General features: G+C 44.0%; 2 protein-coding genes across 5 annotated transcripts in view; one reads left to right on the plus strand and one right to left on the minus strand.

Moving 5' to 3' along the window:
• The window catches only part of LOC114878419 (protein expanded), a 53,367-nt gene that overhangs the window by 13,761 nt on the left and 14,361 nt on the right, over positions 1 to 25,245 (minus strand). For all 4 annotated transcript variants that reach the window (XR_006829338.1, XR_006829336.1, XR_006829337.1 and 1 more), the window contains exons 3-9: positions 16,378 to 16,533; positions 12,824 to 12,923; positions 6,168 to 6,247; positions 2,763 to 2,842; positions 687 to 927; positions 343 to 618; positions 112 to 277 (exon numbers count right to left, since the gene is read on the minus strand). Coding sequence is in view for 1 of the 4 variants with exons in the window: in XM_029192230.2 (XP_029048063.2) it covers positions 112 to 277; positions 343 to 618; positions 687 to 927; positions 2,763 to 2,842; positions 6,168 to 6,247; positions 12,824 to 12,923; positions 16,378 to 16,491 (1,057 nt within the window). In the remaining 3 variants the exon portion in view is untranslated. The remainder of the gene's footprint in view (positions 1 to 111; positions 278 to 342; positions 619 to 686; positions 928 to 2,762; positions 2,843 to 6,167; positions 6,248 to 12,823; positions 12,924 to 16,377; positions 16,534 to 25,245) is intronic.
• Positions 20,429 to 23,258, plus strand: LOC114878420 (putative sodium-dependent multivitamin transporter). The gene is made up of 7 exons (XM_029192231.2): positions 20,429 to 20,756; positions 20,822 to 21,043; positions 21,109 to 21,449; positions 21,557 to 21,676; positions 21,753 to 22,067; positions 22,263 to 22,631; positions 22,854 to 23,258. The coding sequence occupies exons 1-7, from the start codon at positions 20,646 to 20,648 to the stop codon at positions 23,101 to 23,103; spliced, it is 1,728 nt and encodes a 575-aa protein (XP_029048064.1). The 5' UTR covers positions 20,429 to 20,645; the 3' UTR covers positions 23,104 to 23,258.

Consider the following 25,245-nt stretch of genomic DNA (forward strand, 5'->3'; position numbering starts at 1 on the left):
AAAACCACCGATCTCGAGATGAAACGTTTCCGAAAGTTTCTACACGCACCAACCATCGTTTTCGAATGATCTGTTTGATGAAAAAGTAGAAAGAAACACGGTTACTCTCACCTTCCTCCTCTCGCCTCTTCGCCTCGTTTACTCTAGGTGCTATGGCCATGGAGAACTGATGGGTGTCTCGACAGAGGCCCAGAAGAAGTTTGCTCTTGTCATCGCATCCGCTGTAGAGAGTGAGCTTGTCCGGCTGATCGACTGCGCGTATTTCGAACTTCTTGCGCTGTATATCAGAGAAAATTTTAGCAAATCTCTTTTAAGAAAAGTGTGCGAAAGAAAAAAACTAACGTCGAAGCAAAGTTTGCCAATGTTGTTCCAGGCAAACACACGCGGTGTCTCTTCCTCGGCGTAAACTCGCACACCGCGAGCACATATCGCGAGTAGTATACGTCCTGGACCAGCCTCGTTCTTGCTTCTTCGCAAGCGATAAAGGTGAGCGTTGAGCGGCGCCTCCAGCAGCACCGCCTCCCGGATGTATTGCAATTCTGCCTCCTCCCTTGACAGACCCCGGTTGTCCCTATGCTGAGCCGCCAGCACGCCGAGCACATTTGACTCCAAGCACATCTAAACCAGGCAGATCATCGTTCGTTACATTTCAAGCAAGGATCATTTGGTGCAAATGAAATACTTACGTGAGGTGGAAGGTAATCGGTGGGTTTACAGTATCCCACAGCTCCCGCGTGTGGTCTGTGCCGTTCTTCGGAGTAGTCGCCAAGATCGGCTTGTAAGGCAAGACCGGCGAGTGTGAGCAACGGTGTAACGATAGATGGTTCGTGTAAGGGATGGTGAGGATGCAGGCTCTCAACCCCACCCCCATGCCTGACCACGTTGTCCCGCAATTGCAGGTAATAGTGGTGACGGGTCGTTTCATCGCTGAAATCATGTAATAAACGTATCTACCATAAATATGATACACAGTCGTGAAAAGATGTTATATTATATAACAGCATCGAAATTTCACGAGACGTCGCTTGTGACGTCTTGTGATCGGTGCAAAAGGAATTTCATCGCGAGAATGACGAACGGTAGAGTGGTAGACGCAACAAAGAAACGATCGAGGCAGCTATTCGTAGAAAGAAGAAAAAAAAAAATTCATCAGTATGGAAGCACCGGATTTAATTATTCACCAGTCACGCTACGATTCATTATCTCGAACGAGCGTGTCAGAAACATTTCTAAAATCATTCAGCAGAGTTCGATGTGTCCACTATGAGGAAGAGGAATATATCCTAGTTGATTATGCAAATGACCATTTTCAGATTATCCAGAAAAAGTGTAATTCTTCGATCAAAATTACTCTCAGCTAATAAATATAATAACGCGTAATCAGGGTCTCTTCGTAAACAGTGAATTATAGTATTTCGAAAGCTATTATTCGCTGGGGAACCGGAAAACGTGTATAGGTGTGCAACGCATTACATGGCATTACGTTGAATTACCATCGTATAGAAAGAAGATCCGTACTTCCTCAAATAGAAGGCTAATTCCGGTACGCGTTCGTCGATAAACTAAATGCGATGTAACAGCGTAATAATACCTGTGCCATTCGCTTCTACAGATAATGCGACACAAAATTCGAGTCATCTTCGTTATTAACTACTAACGAAAGATCATAGTGAAAATAAAAGAATTGTTAAAATTACATTGGAGATTCACTTTTAGAAAAGTAGATGCATCTACAGAGAAGAGGCGAAGTCACGTGTCAAGTGTAACGATAGAAACTGATCGTGTAAATCTGGTAAGGTTTGCAATCCCGATTGATCGTATTGGTTCTTTTATATTACGAATGAAACCCTCGTCGAGAGGGAGGCGCGGTGATTGGCAGCGAGGCACCATGTAAATCACGGGTTTCGGCTGGAAATCAGAAAGCAACTACGGATCGGTATAATTACCGGGACGAGTACTTTCATTTAATGCGTACGGTCTATCCATCACGCGTCACGTAATAATTTATAATTACAAGAGTGGGTAGCACTTAGCTACCGGACAGGAGTCCGAACTCCAAAGTGCGGATTTCGGATTTCGTTTCACAGGGAACATCCAGACAGACACCCTTATCTTTCTTTCTCTATTCACCTTCTCGCAATTAGGATACCTTTGGGACTTACCGGAGATTTCATAGTTTTCCTATAAAATCCCTAATCTAAGCTAATCCCTTCTTGTTGTACCTCGTATTTCGTTTCTCTTTCTGTCTTTTCCTTTTGGTCCGTCGATCTGCCGAAGGCAAGGTAGGAACCCTTATAATCGCGATACACCGCGGCTAGGAAAAAAGGGACAAAAGGGAGAGAGGATAGGTTTGGCAGTTTGGCCAGGTACGGTGGCAACAGGGGAGTATTTGAAGCGGAACGCTAATTACTCCGATTAATTCTGCAATCCATTTGGGGGCCTGTCCGATGCTCCGAGCGTCCTCGACTAATTTAGCTTCCTACGAGAGAGGCCAGCCTTTCTCGAGTGAATAATTTGTCAGCCGGTGGGGTCGATCCGACTACCGGAGTTTTTATTCGCCCTTACGATTCCGATCGCCGCGCGCCGCGCCGATTTCATTCGGTTCTTTCTCCTTCTCTTTCTTCGCTTTCAAACGAGCATTGGCTTACCTTCGGACAACCTACATTTCAGAAAGCTTGGAAAGGCGTCTCCAAGTTGTTACGTTCTAAGGTTCGATCAATTTCGAACGACCACGTAAGAATTAATATCTTTGGAAATCTTACCTTAACAGCAATGGAGTATCGATGTAATAACGAACACGAAAATAGAGGACGAAAGCTGGCCTTCCGCTGCTGTCTAAGCCCTACAACAAAGGAAAAGAGAAAAACAGTTATAGTTAGATTTTGTTATTTAAAATAAATTCACAATTATTAATTACATATTACACAACGTTACTTATTTATATCTTATAATTACATCGTGAACATAGTAGAGTTTTCTAATCTGGATTAATCATCTGGAAGTGGATAATTAATTTGATACGTTACGCGCAGCAATTCTAATCCCTAGATAATGGTATTTTAATCAAAATCAGCACTTCACACCGAGCAAATATCGACGAGGTTGATGCTTCTTCTTCTTATTATTATTATTATTATACCAAATTGAATTTTTAATTGGTCATAAGATAGAGGAAATGATAATATGTACTTAGGTAACAAGAAAAAGGTTTTAAGTCTATCGCATCGTCTGCTTGCCTAAATAAATATCGAGTGCGTTCTATTAATTACACATAATCATTGATTATCCAGCTAAGACAATGAACCGATGTTTTGATAATTGCATTGTTCTTTCGAGGACTAAGAAACGCGAGCCTAGTCCTCTCTATCAATTATATCAAACAAACGCGTCGCTCATATTATTCTCGTTGTTGAATCGATAACAGTCAATATCAGGATCATTTTCATTGCCTTTGGTTCGGTTTAAAGAAATCATCGATAAATCGTATAATTAGCTTACGAATCTCGAATTCGCTTTGTCTCATAGCCCATTCGAACATTAAGTTTACCAGGCTGACGAGCCACCGCGACAAAAGAAAATCCGTTCAACGTGGGCGAATTAACTAAACTGTGAATACGCCCGCACACACGTGTCTCCACCCACGCGTTTTCAAATTCGGTAGCCACACACCGCCACCACCTGGAACACGGGTCTAAATTCACCGTCTTCCCATTCGCGAAACTCGAAACTCCGAAACTACGAGATTCGAGGATCGATAACGAGACACATGGTGCCTTCGCTTTAAAGGCTCATTCTAATCAAAAGGATTTCACCGCGAATAGAAATTAGCAGCCACTCGCACCGAGGAACGGGCCACTTTTGAAAAGTGTACCCTGGAATGACCGATACATCATCCAACAGAGACAGAACGAAAAGAAAAAAATGAAAAAAAAACGGAGGACGAAGATGAGAAGGGAGGAAGGTCGAAAAAGAGAACGGATGGGAAACGGACAGGCAGCAATAACGAAGTCAGCTCCAAATTCGGTAGCCGAAAATTAAACCGAGAAGGGTTTCTCGGTTATGTCTAGACCTAGACCCTCCGGTGAAATCGTAGCAAATTATACCGTCCCCGTTCCATCCGCATATTTTACCAACCATAAATATTAATCCAGCATGGTGTATGCTTCTTCATTCTCCATTCTCCATTCTTCACCTTCCCTTCCTCGACCACATCTGCGTTCGTTCATTCGTCCTTCTGCGCTCGTTGGACATTCTTAGATGGCCCGAAGGGTACAGTCGCAGCTAAAATCTATGGGTACGATCTGCGCTTCTTATAAAATCTATAGGTACTACATATTTATAGATGGTATCGAACGAATAATGGTAACCGCCGATTGGTACGGTAGCAGGTGTGGCGAGCGATAAAATTTTTCACGTAACGTGAATTTTATTTATAAATGAAAACGAATAAAATTCTGCATACCGATAGAAAATTACCTATGCTAGTAATTTGAAGCAGCTGATCAAAGGATCGGAATAAAAGATTAATCCTCAATATTTTCAACAGCTATGGCTATTTCTACAGCGTTCAGATTTTTATGGTCTAACACTTCATGGAATTTATAATTCTTAGATTTTATGCTGCTTTTTACACTTGAAAGCAGCCTATTAAATGGCCTCTTAAGACAGCGACATAAATCAGCTCTCTGTTCATAGATTTGAATAAATTACCGTTATTTCTTTAGATATTATTATAGAAACGTTTTCGTATAAATCCAAGTATAATATGAGACGACACCAGCTGGCAACGCGATAAACTTCAACATGAAAACCTCCAACACCTTTCTGTTAACGTGGTCCTAATATCGTTGATATTGACTACTGCCGTTACTTGGCGCCTGGCGCGTTACCACTTTACCAGAGCCATCGGGGAAAAAGGGTAATCGGCCACTTGTAGGTGTTTCTGTTGCACCGTGTGCAATTGCACATTTCAAACAATATCTCAATTATTTTTTCTTCCTTTCGCAAAACGCCTATATACAGTATTAGGACTGTAACGGTTCTTAACTTTTCGCTGATTATGGTAGCGAGTTATTCTTCCTCTATATCGTCATTTTCGTTAGCTGATAACTGATTACCGATGGAATTCCAGAGGCATGGACAGGTAGGGAGAGAAGAAGAGGGGATGTATAGGGGAGGGGCCGAGTTTTAATAGCGGAGGACCTCTGGCACGGCCACAGAAAATCCTCGCAGTCGATGTTCCGGCGAGATAAGCACGTAGTCCGGTAGCCCGGTTTTACCGGGCCAGTATTTATTGGTTATTGGTGTGGACCGTCATTAGCGAAACGGGGGTCCTACCGCTGCAAACAGATACGAAGATATCGCACGAGGCGGCTCTCTCTCTCTTTCTCTTTAAGCCCCTTCGAATCCGTAATTTCCTCCTCTGCTCCACTTCCTGCCTTTCTACCTTTTTCGATCGAAAACATTTTTGCCGAGTTGACAAATTCTTGCCATCCCATTGCTCTTGCCCACGATTTTGCTTACCAGCTAATTATTCCAATTACTCGATAAATGCAAGGTGAATTTTTCTTAAAGGAGTTGGATTAAATACTAGAGGGTTTGAAAGAAAAAGGAGAACGAGGGTAGGTATGTAGCAAAGCTACTCGTGTTGAAGAGGAGTTTAGCGCTACCCTGCAGGCCACTGCAGGCAAAACCGTGGATGGAAATGCTAATTTCACCGAACAGAGCCTTCTACGCACTACCCTTCTCTCTTTTCGCCGCGAGCAATAAATCGTCTTCTTTTCTTCATTCTTCCCTCTTCATAATTTATGCAACATTTTCTAGTTTCGACTTTGGAAAATAGTATTTTTTACAACGCCAAAGAGGCATTTCGTTTTTTAACGCTAGCCAGTACAGTTTCATCTGCAGTCTAAAGTATAAACTTGTAAATTTCTTAAGTAACCATTATAATATCGTACGTGGTGGGTGGATAAAGCGACAATCGGGTTTCATCCGATGGCAGAATGTAAGCGCGTATTAAAATAAGAAAAGGGAAAAGGAAATATTCGAAATTGTACGAGCACATTGTAGGGAAACAGGTTTACGTCCGTACTTTCGTTATCGCGTATTGTTTGAACATTATTTACCAAAGTAATCGTATTGTTTGCTACGAAAAATCATCTACTTACGTATGTATGAGAACTTCGCCAGTTCTTCGGTGCGTATTTGCTTAATTTATTCTCGGGATCGACGAACAGGTACTCGCCGTCTGAAACACCGAAAATATACAATAATTGAGAATTTATTCTTTCCTCGTTACATTTGAATAAGAAATTTTTCAGTTTTAAGATCATCGATAAAAAAAGAAAATATTATTACACGCGAGTGTGAATTCGTTAACGTGGCGAAGGTAGACGAAGAGAGTTTGAAAAAAAGTTTTCCAACGACCCCGCTAGCCTGGCCCCCATTAAGCATCAAGAAACCGACTCCTTAGTCATCCTCTCGGTCTGACAAATTAATTTTATCGGCGTCGACGGTGTTTCTTTATTATAATCGTGGGGCAAATACAAACTGGTTGGAACGACAGGCCCGCGAGATTCGGGGTGCATGTGGTCGGGCCAAATGGTCCCCCGTACAAGGGCCGCACGTATGCGTTCACGGTGCCCTGATATGGTGGTTGCGTCGAGCCTCGGGGACCCATTCTCCTCGCTCGACTTTTTACACGGCTGATGGTCCGAAATGCCGATACCCCTAAACGAGCGAAACAATGAAAGAGCTTGTCGGCGAGGAGATGTTGGTGAATGAGACGGCCCCCAAACCTGTCCTGCCCACATGGGGCCAGACACTCGGCTCCCAGACCCTCGTGACGCGACGCGACGCGACGCGATGCGACGCGACGCGACGCGACGCGACGCGCGCTTTCCCAACTGCAACTCCGTCTCCAACCCGGACCCCTTTCCGACCTTCCTTTACAGTCTCTCGTTACAATTATTACAAAATATCTTTCAGCCGACTAAAGCATAAATTGCACGAGCATACGTTACAGGTTACGTTTGAAACATCTGCTCCTGAATGAAACTGCAGCCGCGCCTCGATTCTTTTCGGCAGACGAGCTTCAGTTTTACGATGCAGCAAATAGGAGTGGAGAATTCTCGGACACCCTGTATTTAGCATATTTCGATTTGCCCGAGATACACCGAGCCGTCCAGCTCGACGACGTCCGATGCTACGTGTGGCATGCTGCCTTTCAGACACGAACCAGCGGATCGAGCCACATTCCGCGGTGGAGCCGGCCAAGGATGAAAGAAGAAGGAGCCGGGGGGATGTAATGCACTCTTCGCGTCGCGGACAACAGGGCCGCAACCTGGCCCTCCTCGACGTTTACTTCGCTTTCCTTTCCTTTCTACTGCCAAAACGTGTAAGGAACAACGACGCCAGGACGACGAGAAGTTGGCCGAAAAGGAAGCAAGAAAAAATTCAGGAGAAGAAGGAGAGAGAAAAAGAAGGTCGGGGGTGGCGACCTAAGAAGGTCAGAACATGGTATTTCTTGCAGCCGGCAACAGTCAGCAGCGTCATTAACCCTTCTATCGCGATGCCTGGGTCACTTGAGACCCGTAAACGCGCAAATTTTTAGCAATATTTTGGCTAATCAATTTGTATCCCTCCAATAGCCAGGCATAACATTTTCTTTTCGTAACGGATGGAGAAAGTCGTAAGTTCTTCTTTCGTTGCGATCTCTCCGTCCGTGGCCGAGGGTACCTGTGTTACCCGAGGTATAACCCGACCATTACCGGGGAATGTTGCCCGAGGGCTAACCCTGGCCCTCGTGTAACCAACCATCCGGGCCCATCGGGCCCATCTTATCCCACTAGACATTCCCTCCAGTCACGGACCAAGCAAGATCTTAAGTCCTTCTTTCTCTTTCTTTCGCCTTCCTTTTTCTCCATCTTCGATCCATTCTCTTTACCTCTCTCTACGTCTCCTTTCCTTCCTTCCTTCCTTCCTTCCTTCCTTCCTTCCTTCCTTCCTTCCTTTCTTCCTTCTTTTATTCTTTTCTATTTTTCTACTTCTTTCTTCGTCCATCTCATCTTCTTTTTTTCATACGCCACGCCCAGAACGAGCCTAGACAACGTTCTTACTTTTTTTACCAGCTTCTACAAAGATGCGCAAGAAACGAAGCAACCAAGGGAAATGATTATCCTCGGTTAATCGTGCAAAATTTTGCCCATTCGATTCCTAGAGGATTTCTACCCTAATGCAGCTCGAGTACTGGCTTTGTTTATTGTCAGTGGGAAAAGCAATGTATGGAAGAGAGTTGATGGTGTAAAAGATAGCGAGTGAGAAGGTAGAGGAGAACGGAGCGGAGGAACCCTCTCTGAGCAATCAGGGGTGATTACGGGTGTAATTACGGTTACGGCGCATTGCTGCTCCACGGGATGAGAGAAGGAACATTGTTTCTTTCTGGGAAACCGACGGGTTTATGGGGATCGTTGGTTCGCGGTTTTTTCTTGTCGTGAAGCGCGAATCCCTGCCACGACCGAATACCCTTTTCTCTCGCTTGGATCGCTCCTTTTACTGTCCGCGGTGAATGTGTGTTCCCTTCGTTATTCTCTCGCGATAATCGAGCCGATTTTACGCGGAACGTCGACCCCCGTTACCGTGAAACAATCTCTTCTGATGCGAGTAAGGCCGATCCAGAGATTCGCGAGGCTCGCTTTCTTCAATCGTAAAGGTAAAGGAAGCAGATAAACTCTTCACGCGTCAAAGTTAATTAAAATAATGCTATCAGTGTTGCGACATCAAAATTCGTACTCTCCTACAACCCGTTTAAACAGTCCTTTGTAGAGAGAATTGTTAATTAAAGTTTCGCCGAGAGAGCGGAGCAATGATTTATTAGTGTCATTGCGAAATTGTGCAATTAATACTTCTCAAGCTGGCATAACAATTTAATTAAGGTGTTCGTATAAATCTCAGCAGTCGAAGAGTATTCTGCCTTGGAGCAGGCCAGAAAAATCACTTGGTGCAACTATTAAATACACACTTTTCAACGGTGCACGGAACCGTGGCCGACTGCTCGCCCACTTGTCTCTCTGCCTACACTCTACACACTACCCTATGTATTTAAAAGAAGAACGGAATGCATTTCTGTACGAGTAACCGTCATTCGAATCAAGATACTATTGTGCCTTCTTTCCTCCTGTAGAATCACATTGAAATTTTTTCATACCATCTTCAACCTTGGATGCAGGCATGCAGGTACGTGTGAAGAATTTCAAGAGAATGCGCGGACGTGTAATCCACGACGTTATCCGTTCGATTGCACGATAAAGAATCACCTTTTTTTAATTATAAACACTGGCTGTCATGAGAGTGGAATTCGACGGTCCTCGCGGCGTTCGAAGAAAATTTATACATTTTACTTGCAACAAAGGTAATGGTAAGCAAGATACTCGAGTACCGAAATCGTATCCAGAAGTTTCTGAAGGTTATTACATGTTGATGGCTGGTAACGAAGCGGGCCTCGCGCTGCATTACGGAAGATAGATGGAGTTCCGTTGAACGAACCGAGGGGGATAAAATGTGGTTTCCACTAGCACCATTACTACCACCGAGCAGAAACGATCGTACTACCTCCACCGGAGGCTACTATCTGGAGCTCATCGCATATTTCATCCCGATCAAATTATTCCCAAGGTACAAAACACGCCACGTACGTCCAACGGAGAACCATCTTTCGTTCCTGCCTTTTGGCAACCAAACGAAAACGAGAGAGAGAAAGGGAAAGGTGAACAGAATAGTTAAAGAAATATTTTGGAAAATTTCCATAAATAGATGATCCGAAAAGAAGGGTAGAAAATGTAAAGCAGCTTCTCTTTAAAATAAAAGAAAAGCGAACGATGTTCGCTGGACGAGTCGGTTATCTTCTCGGTGCTGTTGTTTGTGGTCGTCGACGATCTCGTTGCTCTCGCGTGGAACATGCACGAAAGGGGGCTTCATTAGCGATCGCGTAATATAAATCAAACGACGACGCGTTTTAATTTATAAAACGCCATTACAGCTTATGAATGAGCCATTCATGTGAGAGCGTTCGCTTCTTGGACACGTGTCCCCGTTGTTACGAGCACGGCAGTCGGAAAGGGAGATCCAGTGTGTAGTGCAAGAGGAAGGGAGAGAGACGGATGGAAGGAGAAGAAGGAAAGAGAGGGACCGGACCCGGACCCGGACCCGGACGGTCCAGCAGCAGTAAAGAAACAGAAAAAGGAGAGATGGACGATGGAAGATGGAAGGACGTCCAAAAGGAAAGGTGAGAGAAAAAAAAAGAGGCAAGAGACGGCGAACCTTGGACGAAGGAATTTTCTTTCCGCGATCAATCGATCATGAAACTTTGTAGTTTCATCGTGGAATGAAAACAAAATGGCTTTTCAGAAAAGTGCCGCCAGTGACGAAAGCGAAAGTGGAAGAACGAGTGTATAGAGTATAAGACTTTACACATTTGGAATGACCGATAACCGATTGTACCATTCTACTTGTGTCAACGTAAGATGAGGATTTGTTGAATAAGTAGGAAAGCTAAGGAGCACGAATGACGTTTGGTAAATGGTGCAGAAGTCGAAAGCAGAGAAGAGAGATCGGCATGCGTAATGGAGGGGAAGGAAGGAAGGAAGGAAGGACGTTGAAGCCCTGTTGTGACGCACAACCTTAGCTTCATCGAGGTACATATGTGTACATACATACATGTATATACCGAGTGGACCTGCTAAGGCCCATTCTCTGCTCCTTCCCTCTCTGCCCTTCCGCCTCTGATCCCCCGGTTCTGGGCCCTTGCCCCTCTACCCTTCGTCCCCTACACATCGACCATTCCTGTCCGCGGAGTCCTCCTTCCACATTCCTCGCTTCCAAGTCCCCGTGCGGCAGAGATGCTTGGGCGGGAGGTGGAATACGAGAGGCCCTATACAAATCACCGGGCTACCGTCTTACCCGGGCTCATTCTTCCTCTCCCTCTTCTTCTTTCTTCCCTTTTTTCTCCCTTTATACACCTATCTCTGTCCTCTTCAAAACGCGAGCTGCTCTATTATCTCTCTCTTCCTCGTTCTTCTTCTTCTTCTTCTTCTTCTTCTTCTTCCTTCCTCGCTTTTTCTTTCCACCCTTCGTCCTTTATACATACATGTACATATATGTATAATACGCGCACCAGGGGTGTGTCTTTCTTTCTCTTCGTTTTACCATCCATACTCCATCCTTCTCGTGCACTTTCATGTCCCTTTTCGTCGGCTCCTTTTTCTCTTGTTGCGAACAACACGCAGCTCGACCCTCGGCCACGCACACGTACCACGCGTTCACGCCCAAAAAATTTCACCTTTCATATAAATTACTCGCGACATCCTCGCCTCTGACACGTACCCCCATAGATATTTTCTCTATCGTATCACGGCTGGATCTTTCTACGAACTCGGTCGGTAGAAGAATTCTTTTTAAAAAAATACATGTAATAATGCAAGCTAGGAGATCGGTATTGTGCACGGCAGAAAATTGCCAGATATTCATGGAGCGAAAAAACTTGCATCCTCTTCGATCGCGTTCCTCAGAGTCGAGGGTTGTAACCAAAGAACTTAACGGCGCGGCGTGGTGCCCGGAGCGATCCTTCTCGATATCTATTTTTAGTAAGAAGCGTCCAAGAGCAGACGGTGGTGATTACAAAATTGCAGCAACGATTGGTCCGTGTCATTTTACCGCCACGGGCATCGGGGTTGGCCGAACGGGATACGAAGAATACGACTATGAAATGGAAGGAGCAGAAGAAGAAGAGGAAAAAGAACAATCTCGGACGCAAAGAAGATTCGAGCAACCAGAGAGAAGAAGTAGCGAGATTATAGAATAGGCCTAGAAAAAGCAGGAATAAACGTAGAGAATCGTGTTGGAGGGACAAGGATTCCTCAAACTAAAGGCAAATAGTATTTCGATTGTGAGCGAAAGATTGTTGCGAGCGGTCGCGCAAAGCAAGGCACGTATGCAGGGGTGTGAGCTACCTTTTTCTACTTGTTTTTGTTTTGCAGATGCATTTTTTTCCTGTCGTGCCATGGCTCGCGCGCCTCAAAACCCGCCAGCAGCTCAGGCTGGCCGTGATGGGGCCCCGTTGGAATGTAGAAGGGAGGGGTCCTGCAGGGCCCAGCGAGGCCCAAGAAGGCTCCGGTTAGTGGGGGTACCAGTCGGACCGGCTTGTCACGACTGGTGGGAAGGCATAGAGTAGAACGAGGGGGTAGTGGCCAGGCAAGGGTAGTAAGCGAATATTCGGTGAAGAAGGGGCTGGCCAGCAGGGGTAACAAGCTCGGAGAGGGGCCCTGTGCTCTCCTTTTCCATCTCCTTCTCTTTAGATCTTTCTTTAGGACACCCCGGTCTAAGAATTTACCTGTGGCTAACTCTCTATAATAGCAGGAATGCAATTTGACGTGGCAGGAGGCGCGATCGCGAGAGGACGATCCTGACGAGTATTCGCGCTCTCGCGAAATGCAACACCTAATGACTCGCGTGAGCATCGGTAATTCGATCTACTCCGGAGCAGGTTAAAAAGTGGCTGGCCGTAATTCGAGGCGGATACGCTACCCGCTACCCCACAAGTCATTCACGATGCTCACTGGCCCGTCCGACCGCATTTCGTCCGTTAAACGACGGAACGACGGAAACGAGATCGTCGAACCAGCTTCTACGTACCTACCTACCTACCCACCTACCTACCTACCTACCTACCTACCTACCTACCTACCTACCTACCTACCTACCTACCTATACACACACATACAGAGTAGAGAGATAAAGGAAGAAATTTTCGATGCTGCCATTTACTCACCGGACAGTATTGCCAGGCCGAACAGTTCGCAGTCTCGCATGCCCTGCTGGCCAAGAAGCATGCATGTCTGTGCGTATACCTCCTTTACTCTCGACTTCGCCTGCAATCATATACAAAATTCAATATTAACGCTACGTTTACCGACATTTCTTACATGAAATTCTAACACGAATCGCATAAATCATTATTATTATTATTATTAGTCAAAGAAGAGAAAAATATTTATCAAGTTTTATATTAAGATTCGTTTATTGGACGCTGTAAAAATATCAACGCGATTCAAAAGCGAAAGGGTTAAAAGAAAAAGAAAAATTCGTTATAGACTGCAGCCAAAGTTTGATCTGTTCGAGTGGTAAGATGCACGCTGGCATTCTGCAGCAATGCGTGGATGTATGAATATTGTAAACGGTGAAAGCGTACCACATACCAGACTGATTACAATGGTCAATCGTCTGGTGATAGATTGCAGGCATAGCCTATGGTTGACTAACAATAAGACTATGCCATACGTCTCGCGTTGCCACTTGTCGAACGTGATAACAGAAAGCTGCGTTAATCTGTTGCACTTTATTATCGTTTCACGAATACCAGTGAAATACCAGCGGCAATTCTTTTCTATTCTTTTTATTGCGAAAAATACAGTACAGCACGAACCGGTGCACGGTAATCACGATTTAAGCACCGTATAATTATGGAAAAGTCTGCGGCGCAGCCGTGGCCATTGTTCCTCGCTGCGCTCAATGAATTACAGATCCGATGGTAACAGGCGTGCGCGCAAGTTCACGCCGAGAAGAATAAAAAAATAGAAAAATAAAAAAAGAAGAAAGTAAAAAAGAAGCGAGTTGGACACCCACGGATATTCAAATCGCGTTTCGCTTTGCCCCGCTTCCTACTCTACCATCTTTTTCTCTTCAACTGAATGCATGTATATTGCCAACGAAACGTTTGTCAGGATGTTTGTCAAAATATCGTCGCGATTCGATCATTATCGAATTAAGTATGTATGTATGTACAAGCGATTAGATTTATCAGATGCAAATGATTCCAGGCTGATCCAGTTCGATACTAACTTATCCAGTCTGATCGAGCTTGATCCGATCCAGACGATACCGAACACGCAGAAATCTACCGGTTATCATAAGCCCGCATTAAGTTGATATTTTCAATCCACATGAAATCATGTTATCAGGGCAATAATTGCACAATTTACGACACATGTAATTACGACGAGTGATGTAATTAACGAATACAGTTCCTCACTAGCAGTTAAGATTATCGCGATACCATTGCGTCTTATTTGTATCAAAGATAGTTACTTTTATAGAGAACACGCTCTAACTCAATTCGAATCATAAGAAACATGGTAAGTGTAGTTAATATTTAAAATATTATTCGTGCGAAGATTATTTGTAATCGGTTCAAGTAACCTAATGTAATCGAAAGAAGAGTAAAACGGTAGCAGAAAAAGAGTAACACGGTTGGATAAATTGTAAAGGAAAATATTATTATTATAGAATTGGGGTATTTTTTTTGGTCCTTTTTTGAAGCATCAGGCCCGAAGGGAAAGGTTGCCTCATAAATGGTCGCGGTGGAATGCGCGCGCCAAGGTAGAGGAACAATTTATCGCCCCGTATCGAATATTTCGAATCGCTCGACGCATTCCGGCGCCGATCTTGTCCGCACCAAATCTCTACGGGCCACCATAAAATATCCACTGGAACAGGCTGTCGGCTCAGATTTACGGTCGATCCTATCGGTGACCGTTTTACGATTGGCTCTTTCAAACCAGTCACGGCATTAGATTCGCGAGATTGACAAAAATATTTGCTTCCTTCTTCCAAGATTTACTTTGCTTCGAACCGATCGCTAAACCGACTCGTGGCTACCGGCTTACCAGAAAATTCACTCCGATGGAACGGACAAATTAATTGCCTTATCTTCCTGCATCTATTTGATCTACATTCTAGTGATCCACATTATACCGATCATTCTACATTCCGATGATTATCTTTCGAACCATCTATCTACCCGTTGTTCTACCCTACTTTAATTTCTTCGGTATACAATCGTGAATCCTATTGTGATAATAGGATTGCTAATAAATTTCAGATAATAAAATCTTTCACATATAATATATAGAATCTGCATGATTTTCTACGATTGCTTCGACCTCTCTCTTCAAATTAGGTCTCGTTACATTAACGAACAAGGAAAGTACAATTATGGCTCTCTTACGCTAGAAATTCCAATAAACTCGGAAGATTGGAATGAACGGAAGCAAGGGGTCTTGAACAATAGACGCATTATTTATCTTGCCAGGCTAAAATCTAACCGAACCGTCGCGTCGTTCTTTCTCTAATCACCGTTTTAATTATCTACTCGGTTATTACGCTATCGCTTCGTTGCAATAAATTAGCATCGAGGCTGGTAACGCGTACGAAAATAACAATATAATACCTATTATTGCCAAAGGCAATTATTTTAAAATTCTTTTCTAACGAAGAAACGTAACGATTCTATTCTTTTGTAGGAAAAGAAAAAATGTAAGAAAAGTTTTTCCACAAGAAACAAAACAATTATCCCAATGTACCTATAGTAATCTATAATAGTCAGTTAATCCGTTAGTAAATGTAAGGAGGCTAGAATGCATGCAGGCTAGTTGATTTGATAGGAGGCCAAGATGGAAGCACGCAGGCAGAACGAGGAATTTCCTTAGCAACCGGGAATTCAGATTCGTCGTTACAAATGAGCCTAGCTATAATTAGGAAGATGGTATCGTGTGAGAAGGTGCGCTACGCTCCGGCATGTCCGCCTATCCCGTGTACATACATCGTGTAGACTGTGTAGATGGTTTGTCTAACGACGCGAACAGGCAACAGACCTCGAAGTCGAGTAAATCGACGCGGTTGCGGAAACCTTGGCATTGAAATTCTTACCGCCTTCGTTATGCCACGCGTTTCGCTATTCTACTACGTTACAGACTTTTCATTTTAAATTAAACGCTTCCGTGCATCTCTTTTTAAATGAAGTATTCAAATGGTGTATACTCGAGGGAAATTATCTACGGAACTCAATTTGTAGATTCTTAAATAGAAATAGAAATATTTCTTTGATCAACCATTCTAGTCTACGAAATGATTCTCTCAGTAAACGACTCTCTTAGAGAGGAGAAGGCAGGTGCATGTACCTTCGCACGCCTTAATATATCGAGTATACTATACGGTGCATCGCTTGCTTTCTCTCGCATCGGTTATTCCACTCTCGCACGCCCACGCTGTGGATGTAACTAATCGCGTTCCTCGATTAGAAAATCCAGCCGTGCCCTCGACACCGCGATGCAGCGATGTTCCGATAAAGTCTAGTATTTCGCGGCCATGTAAGCGCAACATACCGTCTGTAGTACCACTGACAATGAGAAGGCGAAAAATCTAACGAAATTTATTATTAGAAAGAAGAAGGGAGTATTATTGTCGCTATAATCTCTACGTTATGAGTTATTCGACTGGGTTGCTGGTCAGCCGTTTGGTAAGGTAACCGATTGGGAGTGTACTCACCTCAACGACGAAGTAAAGAGGATCACCAGGAAGGGCTTGAACGGCGAGATAGCGGCTGGCGGACACCAGGGGTTGAAGGCAGGACCGCGCAGCCGTGACACCGCTACCACGCATGCTGCATGCTTCATTTCGTCGCCGCTACGCCCAGCGTCCTCACTAGAACAAGAAAAACAATGTTTAATCAAATATTCCCGCCCTCAGGATCGCTTCGGGTTCGAATTTTCCGGCTGTTGAATCGCTGCCGACGTTACTCGATTTTCATGTCCGTGGAAGAAGAGGCGATCGGGTCGGGTCGGGTCGGGTCGGGTCGCGTGGATGGAGAGAAACGAATGGTCCGGCTCGCACCGAGCCAGGCAGCCGCTCGTAAATCGACTCTGCAATAAGTCTTCTAAAAAAATGCAACGCGGAGGGCATCAGCTTCTCTTCGAGGAATTTTCGAGACCCTCTGGAACCGATTAATTCTTTCGATTTCCAATCTGATCCTCCAGATTGTTACGCCGTACATAATTCGAAAACGTCACGATTCCTACAATTTCATTTCCAATTTCTAACTTCCGATCTGCGAAAGCTCGTTTACGATTGATAGATACTGGACGAATGAAAAGTCTTAGTTTTCCCGTTCCATTCGATGCTCGGTATTTAAGACTGGTACGGTGATTCGACCACGAGTCGCCACGGTAATCGACGAAATTGACTAATGGACGATCCGCGAGAAAGCAGAAAGGAGGAGAAACCATCTACCCGTGAAGGGATGATCGATGAGATCCATTACCGAGAGACGCGTGCAATCCGCCCACACCCTTTCCCTCCGTCCTTACCTCCTCCCTCTAACCCTAACCTCTTCTTCTTTTTCCTCGTACATACTCGTAGCCCAGAGTTATCTATTTCTCTTTCTCCGCTACCTCTCGGCTTGCAGCCACGTTGATGCATTTACTCGCTTACCGGTATAACTGCCGCGCCATTATAAAAGCCGGTCTCTCCCTCTCCCTCTTAACCCTGCCCTCTCTCCTCTGCCCCCGTTGCTCAATCCTTTTTCCTCTCTTACCCTCTTCCCATCTCCCTCTCCCTCCCGAGGACCTGATAGCCAATGCATTTCGCAGCCGTTCAACCTGCGTCCCTGTAGCATTCTCCTCGCGATCACCGACCCCGTGTACCGACTTCCAAGGAAAATCACGGACACCGCATTTTTCTTCGCTCCTACTCGCTTCCCATAAACACTTTTTCTCGTCCTATATCGAGGGATTCTATCGAGGAATCTAGTTCGAAAAGAAAAGAAAAGAAAATCATACATGCGTGTCAACAGTCAAAATTCCTTCGATATTAGAAGCAAGAGACTGTTGTAGAATTGTGACATTATCAAGAATACCGGTACCGGTTCCGGTTCCAAGTGGTGCACCAAGGGAAACGAGTTGATACGATAACACCAGCCACTAGTTGGTACGTCATTAGCGAGCCTGCCCGTTTCCATTATCCACAACTAAACCTCTACGTATATCAATTGGCACACCATCGAACGATACAGAACGATCACCTCTGTGCCAGCACCCATAGCTACCCTTCGGATCGCTATGCGGATCATGACTAGGTAATCGACTACCATTTCCCTGGCCAAAATGAAAATGAAATAATTTTAACCTAAAGAAGTGGAATGGAAGGGAAGCGATCGACAACGGGAGCGCCAGCGACTGGTTTTATCGTTCGACCAAGTGCGACGTGCATGCACGTAGGAGGCGGTATATAAACAATGTGAACTACATTCCAGCGGCATGAGTAACCGTATCTTGCGCACTCTCGCCACATCTCGTCCTTTTCTCAGCAACTCAACGACTCAGCAACTGATGCTGCCCGCGCGTACAAATCTAATTACCTAGCAACCTACCTACCTACCTACCGCACCAGAGAGAAGGTGTCGACCAAGCAACCACGACAAACGTACGCTCTTACCTTCGTCCATCTTTCTTAACGTCTTAACCCCTTCGCGCTCAGATTTTTACAAATTTATTTATTTCAAATTATAATACTTATCTACACGTTCAACCGTTAGTTAATATTCCAGGAAAACTAACCCGTTTATTAATCAAATTACTATTATAGTGGCTTTTCCACGCGATTCCCTGTAATCGAATTTGGTATTATCGAACTTGTCGTTTTCTCCCTTGTATCTCCCTTCTGGTAACCCGTTAACACGTACATCGCTGATACTGTCGCGATCGTTCATGTCCACTTTTACTCGAGTTAACTGAATACTAATGAAAACGTAATGTAACGAAGCCGCCATGCTATCAGATCGATTTCTTCTTATCCTTTATTTTTCTATGAATAACGAACTTGTATATAAGGCGCGATATCGCGGTTAGTGTCTCAGCAACGAGTACATGTCATTTCAGACCGCAGATGCTGAGTAATTAAACCTATGGTAGAGAGGAATGCGGTTTTCCCGCCTCGATCTCTTCCTACCTCCTCTCCTTCATCTTCTGCCGTCTCGTCCTGACAAAACCGTGAAATAGAAAGAGGGAAATTTCGAGTAAAGGACGTAACAAAGTAACTTGTTCGAAATCCAGTTTTCTGGAAAAATTATCTTGGAAGAATGAAATTATCATCTCTGCTGCCCTTGCGATTCACTATTCTCGCTATGTCCCGCTGGAATGTATCTTTTACGCATACCTATATAAACTTGCACGAGCGAACGATTATTAGATCGTAATCGATTCGATCCACGGAACAACCTGTTCTTAATTGCAAAATAATTTCCACTTAACGACGTTTCGATACGGAATATTTATTATCGCAACGAGTTGAAAAAGCCTCGAGCATAGATCGGCCGATGACGTCCGAACGCGACGAAATGAATACAAGTGGATCGTGGCACGGGCGCGCCTCGTCCATGACCAATAAAATACCTTCGTGAAACGCATACATGCCGAAATCGATCGATCATCGATAATATTTCCATTTATCACGCGACACGACTCGCGTTGTAATCAACCCTCACAGCACCATGACAGTTGCATTTATAAATCTTTTATCCTCGTTTCCTTTATTTAAAGCATTTTAATTAGAACGATTAGGCCGGTTAGGACAATAGAGTACCGTGTTTTATGTAATTGGCTAGAATGTTGGCTGCAATGCACACCTTTTACACAGCTTAACGTGTTACATGAGCAACTCGTGACGTGGGTGCTGGCGCTAACAAGCAGCCAACGCAACGCGTGGAATCGCTAATGTGTAAGTAAATTGTTTAGGTGAACAAACAAGTTTGCCAGCTCTCTATAAGGAACGCAATGCTTCCAATTACTCTCACGATTATCAATCTAATTACTTCTTACGAACCGACTATCGCTCCAATTTATTTTTTTTATTCTCGCAATTTTCCTCAAATTATTCTTGCAAATATCGATATTTTGTCTAAGCAAAATCAGATGTATTTCTCTCTTCCCCGTGTTTTCTCAACGCCACGTATTCTATTCTAATGGGAAGGAAGCAAAGAAAATGAGGAGGAATGAAAGAGCCATAGGTTAGCGTGGAATTTATTTCGACGATAATCATAAGGAACACCCGCGCTCTCAGCTAGGATCGGGGAACGCGGAAGTGCGTACGTTTGTATAGCCGCGGACGTGCATAACCCATGGAAGGCTCCGTAAGATGTAAGAAGCGGTTGTCGTGCAAACAACGCATTCTACGATAGTATGCAGGAAATGGTTGTCGTTGGTACCGTAAACACTGTCAGAGACCTATACGAGATCCGATATATCTGCTCTTTGACTTAATATTTACCGGTATGATTTATATCTCTAATCTCTTTGCAAAAGGAACGTAACTCTCACGCCACTGCAAAGAATTCGATAACGAAACGATCGATCCCATCCAAAATTTATTTTCCTTCTACTAGTATCAAGTATCTCAAGTATCTGACAGCATGCGGTTTCGATTTCGATTTCGTCAAAGTTAAATAAAATTTAACAAATACTATCGTGTATCCTACAATCTCCTACTAAATCGATGATAAGACAGTTGAAGACAGTCTGGGTCAATAATAAACGGCTACGCGCTGATAAGAGTCATTCTCGTGTTTTATTTCATCGCGAGTACTCGTCAGTCGTTCGTGACACTCGTAACCGAAAGCGAGTGAACGAAAGTAACGACGAATTCACTTAGAGAAGTTAAAGAAAGAATGTATAAATACAGTGGCAATCACCGAATCGTAATCAATCAACGTTAATTATTTATTAAAATTCAGTTCTCGTGTTTCCAAGATCGAAAATTTCAATATGATCACGTTGGGAGTAGCAGATTACGCGGTGATCGTACTAACGATGCTGATCAGTATAGGAATCGGTGTGTACTATTGGCGAACCGGTGGAAAAGAAAAATCGACGGAAGTAGGTGTTAACGAGTCCTTTTTTTCGAAAAGAAAGTAAACAATGCTCGTGTAATTTGATGGCAGGAATATTTCGTGGCGAACAGATCGATGCGAGTGGCACCGGTTGCGATTGCTTTAACGGTTTCCTACCTATCCGCGGTCAGTTTGCTCGGAGTCAGTTCAGAAAATTACCTTTACGGTAGCCAGTACGCTGTGATCAATGTTGGATACGGACTAGCTACTCCGATAGTCGCATATTTCTATATGCCGGTGTTCTTTAACCTCGGATCAGCCAGCGCTTTCGAGGTGAGTCTCAATTTCTATTTCTTCTTTTTCCTTTACGAAATCTTATGTACCTAATACATTTCCAGTATTTGCAACAACGTTTCGGAACAGCGGCAAGGTTGGCAGGTAGCTTTGCTTTTCTTCTTCAGCTGCTTCTGTACAGCGGGGTCGTGTTGTACGCACCGGCGCTTGCCCTGGAAGCTACCACAGGAATCTCGACGACCGCCAGCGTAATCCTCATAGGACTGGTCTGCACATTTTATTCGACGATCGGCGGTATCAAGGCAGTCCTGATCACCGATGTATTTCAAAGTATCTTGATGCTGATTGCCGTTATCGTGGTGATCGTCACGGAAGCGGTGGACGTCGGAGGATTAGATAAAATCTGGGAGATCGCGCGCGAGGGTTCGCGGATAGAATTCGACAAGTAAATGAAACTACATATTTTTCATCGAATCGAATATCGCAAAAGCTAACGATTAATTCCAACATCGATTGTTCGATTGTTGAAAATATATTCAAGCATTCATTCAGCATTTCAATGGACCCAACGGTACGACACACCTGGTGGAGCTTGACATTTGGCGGTTTCTTCACCTACCTATCCTTGTTTGGCAGCAACCAAGTTCAAGTTCAGAGAATGTTAACCATCAGGTGAGTAGCAATCGTCGAATCGCCTCGATAATAATAATGATTGAGATGAAAAAATGTTAGCGTCGAAGGATTTCAGAAATTTGAGAGACGCGAGATCAGCGATCTGGTGGAGTTGGCCATTGTCATCGATCATGTCTTTGGGTCTTTGTTTCTGCGGCTTGGCGATATACGCTGAATATCGTAACTGCGACCCCCTCGAGATCGGAAGGATCACTTCGTACGATCAATTAATGCCCCTCTATGTGATGGACATGCTCTCCACGTATCCAGGTATACCCGGTCTTTTTATAGCCGGCATCTTCAGCGCTGGACTGAGTACTATCTCCGCCACGGTGAATTCCCTCGCAGCCGTTATACTCGAAGATTTTATCAGACCGGTATGCCGTACAAGGTAAGAGTCGTAAAATCGCGGAATCAAGCCGAATTTATGAGGCGTTTGTCAATTATTCATTTTATACTTGGAAATTAGATTGCTAACCTAAATTTCGCTAACAAACGCTCGGTTCGCCAATTAATTTTGCGAATAGCATTTCTTGTTAGCTGAATATAATTATGAAAAAAAAAACAATCGTTGATATCGTTTCAGAGGAAAAGAGATGAGCAGAGCGGAATCGATGGTTATCAGTAAAATTCTAGCCCTGATAGTGGGTGTTGCTTGCATAGCCGTGGCTTTTATGTCCCGCTATCTCGGAGGATTGCTTCAAGCCGCGTTGACGATTTTCGGTGTCGTCGGTGGACCTGTTTTGGGTCTATTCACGCTTGGTATGTTCACGGAAAGGGGTAATCAGCAAGGAGCTGTGATCGGTCTGATGATCAGTCTGATTTTCTCTCTGTGGATCGGATTCGGTCAACCGAAGCCACCGATTCCGAACAAGGTGCACGCGACCGCTACCGAATGCAATGTCACTTTCTATCACGATTACGAGGAATCGTTGAATTTGCATTTTCAGAACGGGTAAGCAATTTGCCTCCCCCTCGTAGACACAGGAATACTTATTGATTTTTTACAAGTTCCAAGCTTCTGATATTCACACCGCGGCACACCGCGGTGTTCTGTCTTTCCAATTACATTACATTACATTAATACCCGTTCTACGTATGCAATTTAATGCAATTTAATGCAATTGCTTGCCAGGAGAGCAGCAGGCAAATAAGTCGTCTATCTATCGTGTTACAGAGAGAGTAACGATGATTCATACTTCTATCTCTACCGCATTTCGTACATGTGGTACTGTCCGATCGGATCTGTACTCAGTTTCGTAGCTGGATGGATCTTTAGCTGGCTCTTCGATCGAATCTCCAAGGAAGAAAGAAAGGAATTGAATCCCGATCTTTTTACCCCTATTTTGGCATCGAGAGTGCGCAAAAGACGATCGAAAAACATCAATGATTTTCATAGCAACCTAACGTTGGACAATATCTCCTGACGAACTCAGCCAAAATCGTTAATTTACACCGGATAGATCGCCACTCTCGTAATTGGCCTTCACCTAAATACAAGTCGAGCCAAGTCTGAATTCGACAAACCAGACACGTGTCCTCGATTGTTTTCGATCTATCTAAATAAAGGAAAATGATAATTATAAAATTGTAGCTTTGGTTTTTCTTTGGATTTCCCTAGGCCCTCCTCATTAGGACAATTGAGCTAAGGAGGGCAAAGCTCTGGCCGAGTTGTTCTCTTTCTTGCAACGAAGCAGACGTAAACACCAGGGACGAAGGCACGGGTGTGTGCTTGGTTGGACGTTTACCGAAACGTTCGCAAATCACGATGGAATGCCGTCAGACTGGTGTTCCCGTGCACGGCACACGGCACACGGCACACGGCACACGGCACACGGTGACATACAGAACGAAGCAACGACCCGTGCAATGTGCACCGCTTACGTAAAGAAATAACGCTTGTTGACCGGAGGACCACCTCGAGAATTCGTTTCAATTTCGACACAGTGCAATCTTCGTTAATTTATAGCAACAAATTAATATCCGTTGCCAGTTGAAAATGTACCGACAACTTCGCTGCTGTTTGACTTTCATTGAAGTTTTCACAAGAAGGCATACCTTTACGCGCCGCCATCAATCGTTGAGCAACTACTATCTCCTCGTCGTAATTGCGTTACGCAATTCGCGCGCGTTCCGGTCGCTTCGACGCTAATTTAGCAAACAACCAACAGTACCACGATTATGTAAGGACGATGAATTCGTGGGATGCTTTCGGTATGGCGTGATCGGTAAAAGATCGAGAAAACTGCAAAATTTTCTCTAATCGAGTTCGTAAAGAATCCAGTTTTCCCTGGTAATCGACTACTTCAGAAGGGATTAAAATCGGAAGAATTATTGGACTATCCGTATCGGTATTCGGTAGGTATTCCTAATAATTCGTCTCGAGCGAAAAACAATGAGCCAGCGGAACTAACTAATTCTAAGCTAAGAAACGTGCTTATCACTACGGATGTGACTTGTCTAATGTTCCCCGTAATTAAATGAAATAATCGAGTGGTGGCGTTGCATCGGCTTCGTTATAATGCCGTACATTCCACGGATAAAACGACTCTTTCTCTCGGCACGTAGTGCATCCACATGGAATACGGAATGTACGAATGATGGATTACATGGAAATTTACTTCTTCTTCGCGCACTACCGTTCCATTTTAATTACACCCTGTAATTTCATTATTTCGATCCGGATTTCGAGGTACAGCTACATTTTAAACAAAAAGGAAATTTTCCAATTTTCATTATATAAACAGGTAAACGTGAATTCTAAGCGATAATTAATCAATTTATTGCGAACGGCAGTGCGCTGGTATTTGCATCGAAATCCCCATAGGGTATGGGGTAAACACGGTGGATACAAGGATCGAAGCGATAGATTTTTTTCGACCTCAGTAAAGTTGTAGGTACATAGTTTCCATGTGGAGGCAGCAACCGTACCGTTTCCTCATACCTTGCATACGTGCCTAACGAGCAACTCGGGTATAATGCACATAACGCCATTATAATAAACATCGTACTCGCTCATTCACGCTGAGAGAACGTAAGCTCGTGACCGTGTTGGTGCACACTACATACTTTATACTGCACAGTCGACGCACAAGCCTACGTTCACGCCGGCAGTGTATTTTCTTTTTGCTCGAATGCACTGAACCGAGGAGATGCATACCATTCCTTGTGAAATTTATGCTGAACAGTATTTTTCGTCGGGGACGAGACAGACCACGTATACTCGAGCCAACGAAGCTTGCTCTTGCCTGTCCAACATTCTCCTCCGTATAATCTCCTATTTACTTCTTTTCAATTATTATTATTTTTATCGCTCTAAGATTTTGTTACTAAAATAAAAAAAAAAACAAATCATCTAACTAATCATCTAAGCTCTCCAGAGAGTTTAAATCAGTTGTCTTCGTACGATTATTATGCTTATTACCCTAACAATGGTATAACCGAGTAAATCAAGCCATAGTAACTGCTACACAAAGCAGGCTACGTTATGAAAGATTCATGAATATTCATCGAACGATGCATAGAGGTGTTCCCATAGTTATCCATAATGTTCGATTCAATCGATGATA

This window comes from Osmia bicornis, chromosome 4, assembly GCF_907164935.1.
Source record: "Osmia bicornis bicornis chromosome 4, iOsmBic2.1, whole genome shotgun sequence".
NCBI lineage: Eukaryota > Metazoa > Arthropoda > Insecta > Hymenoptera > Megachilidae > Osmia > Osmia bicornis.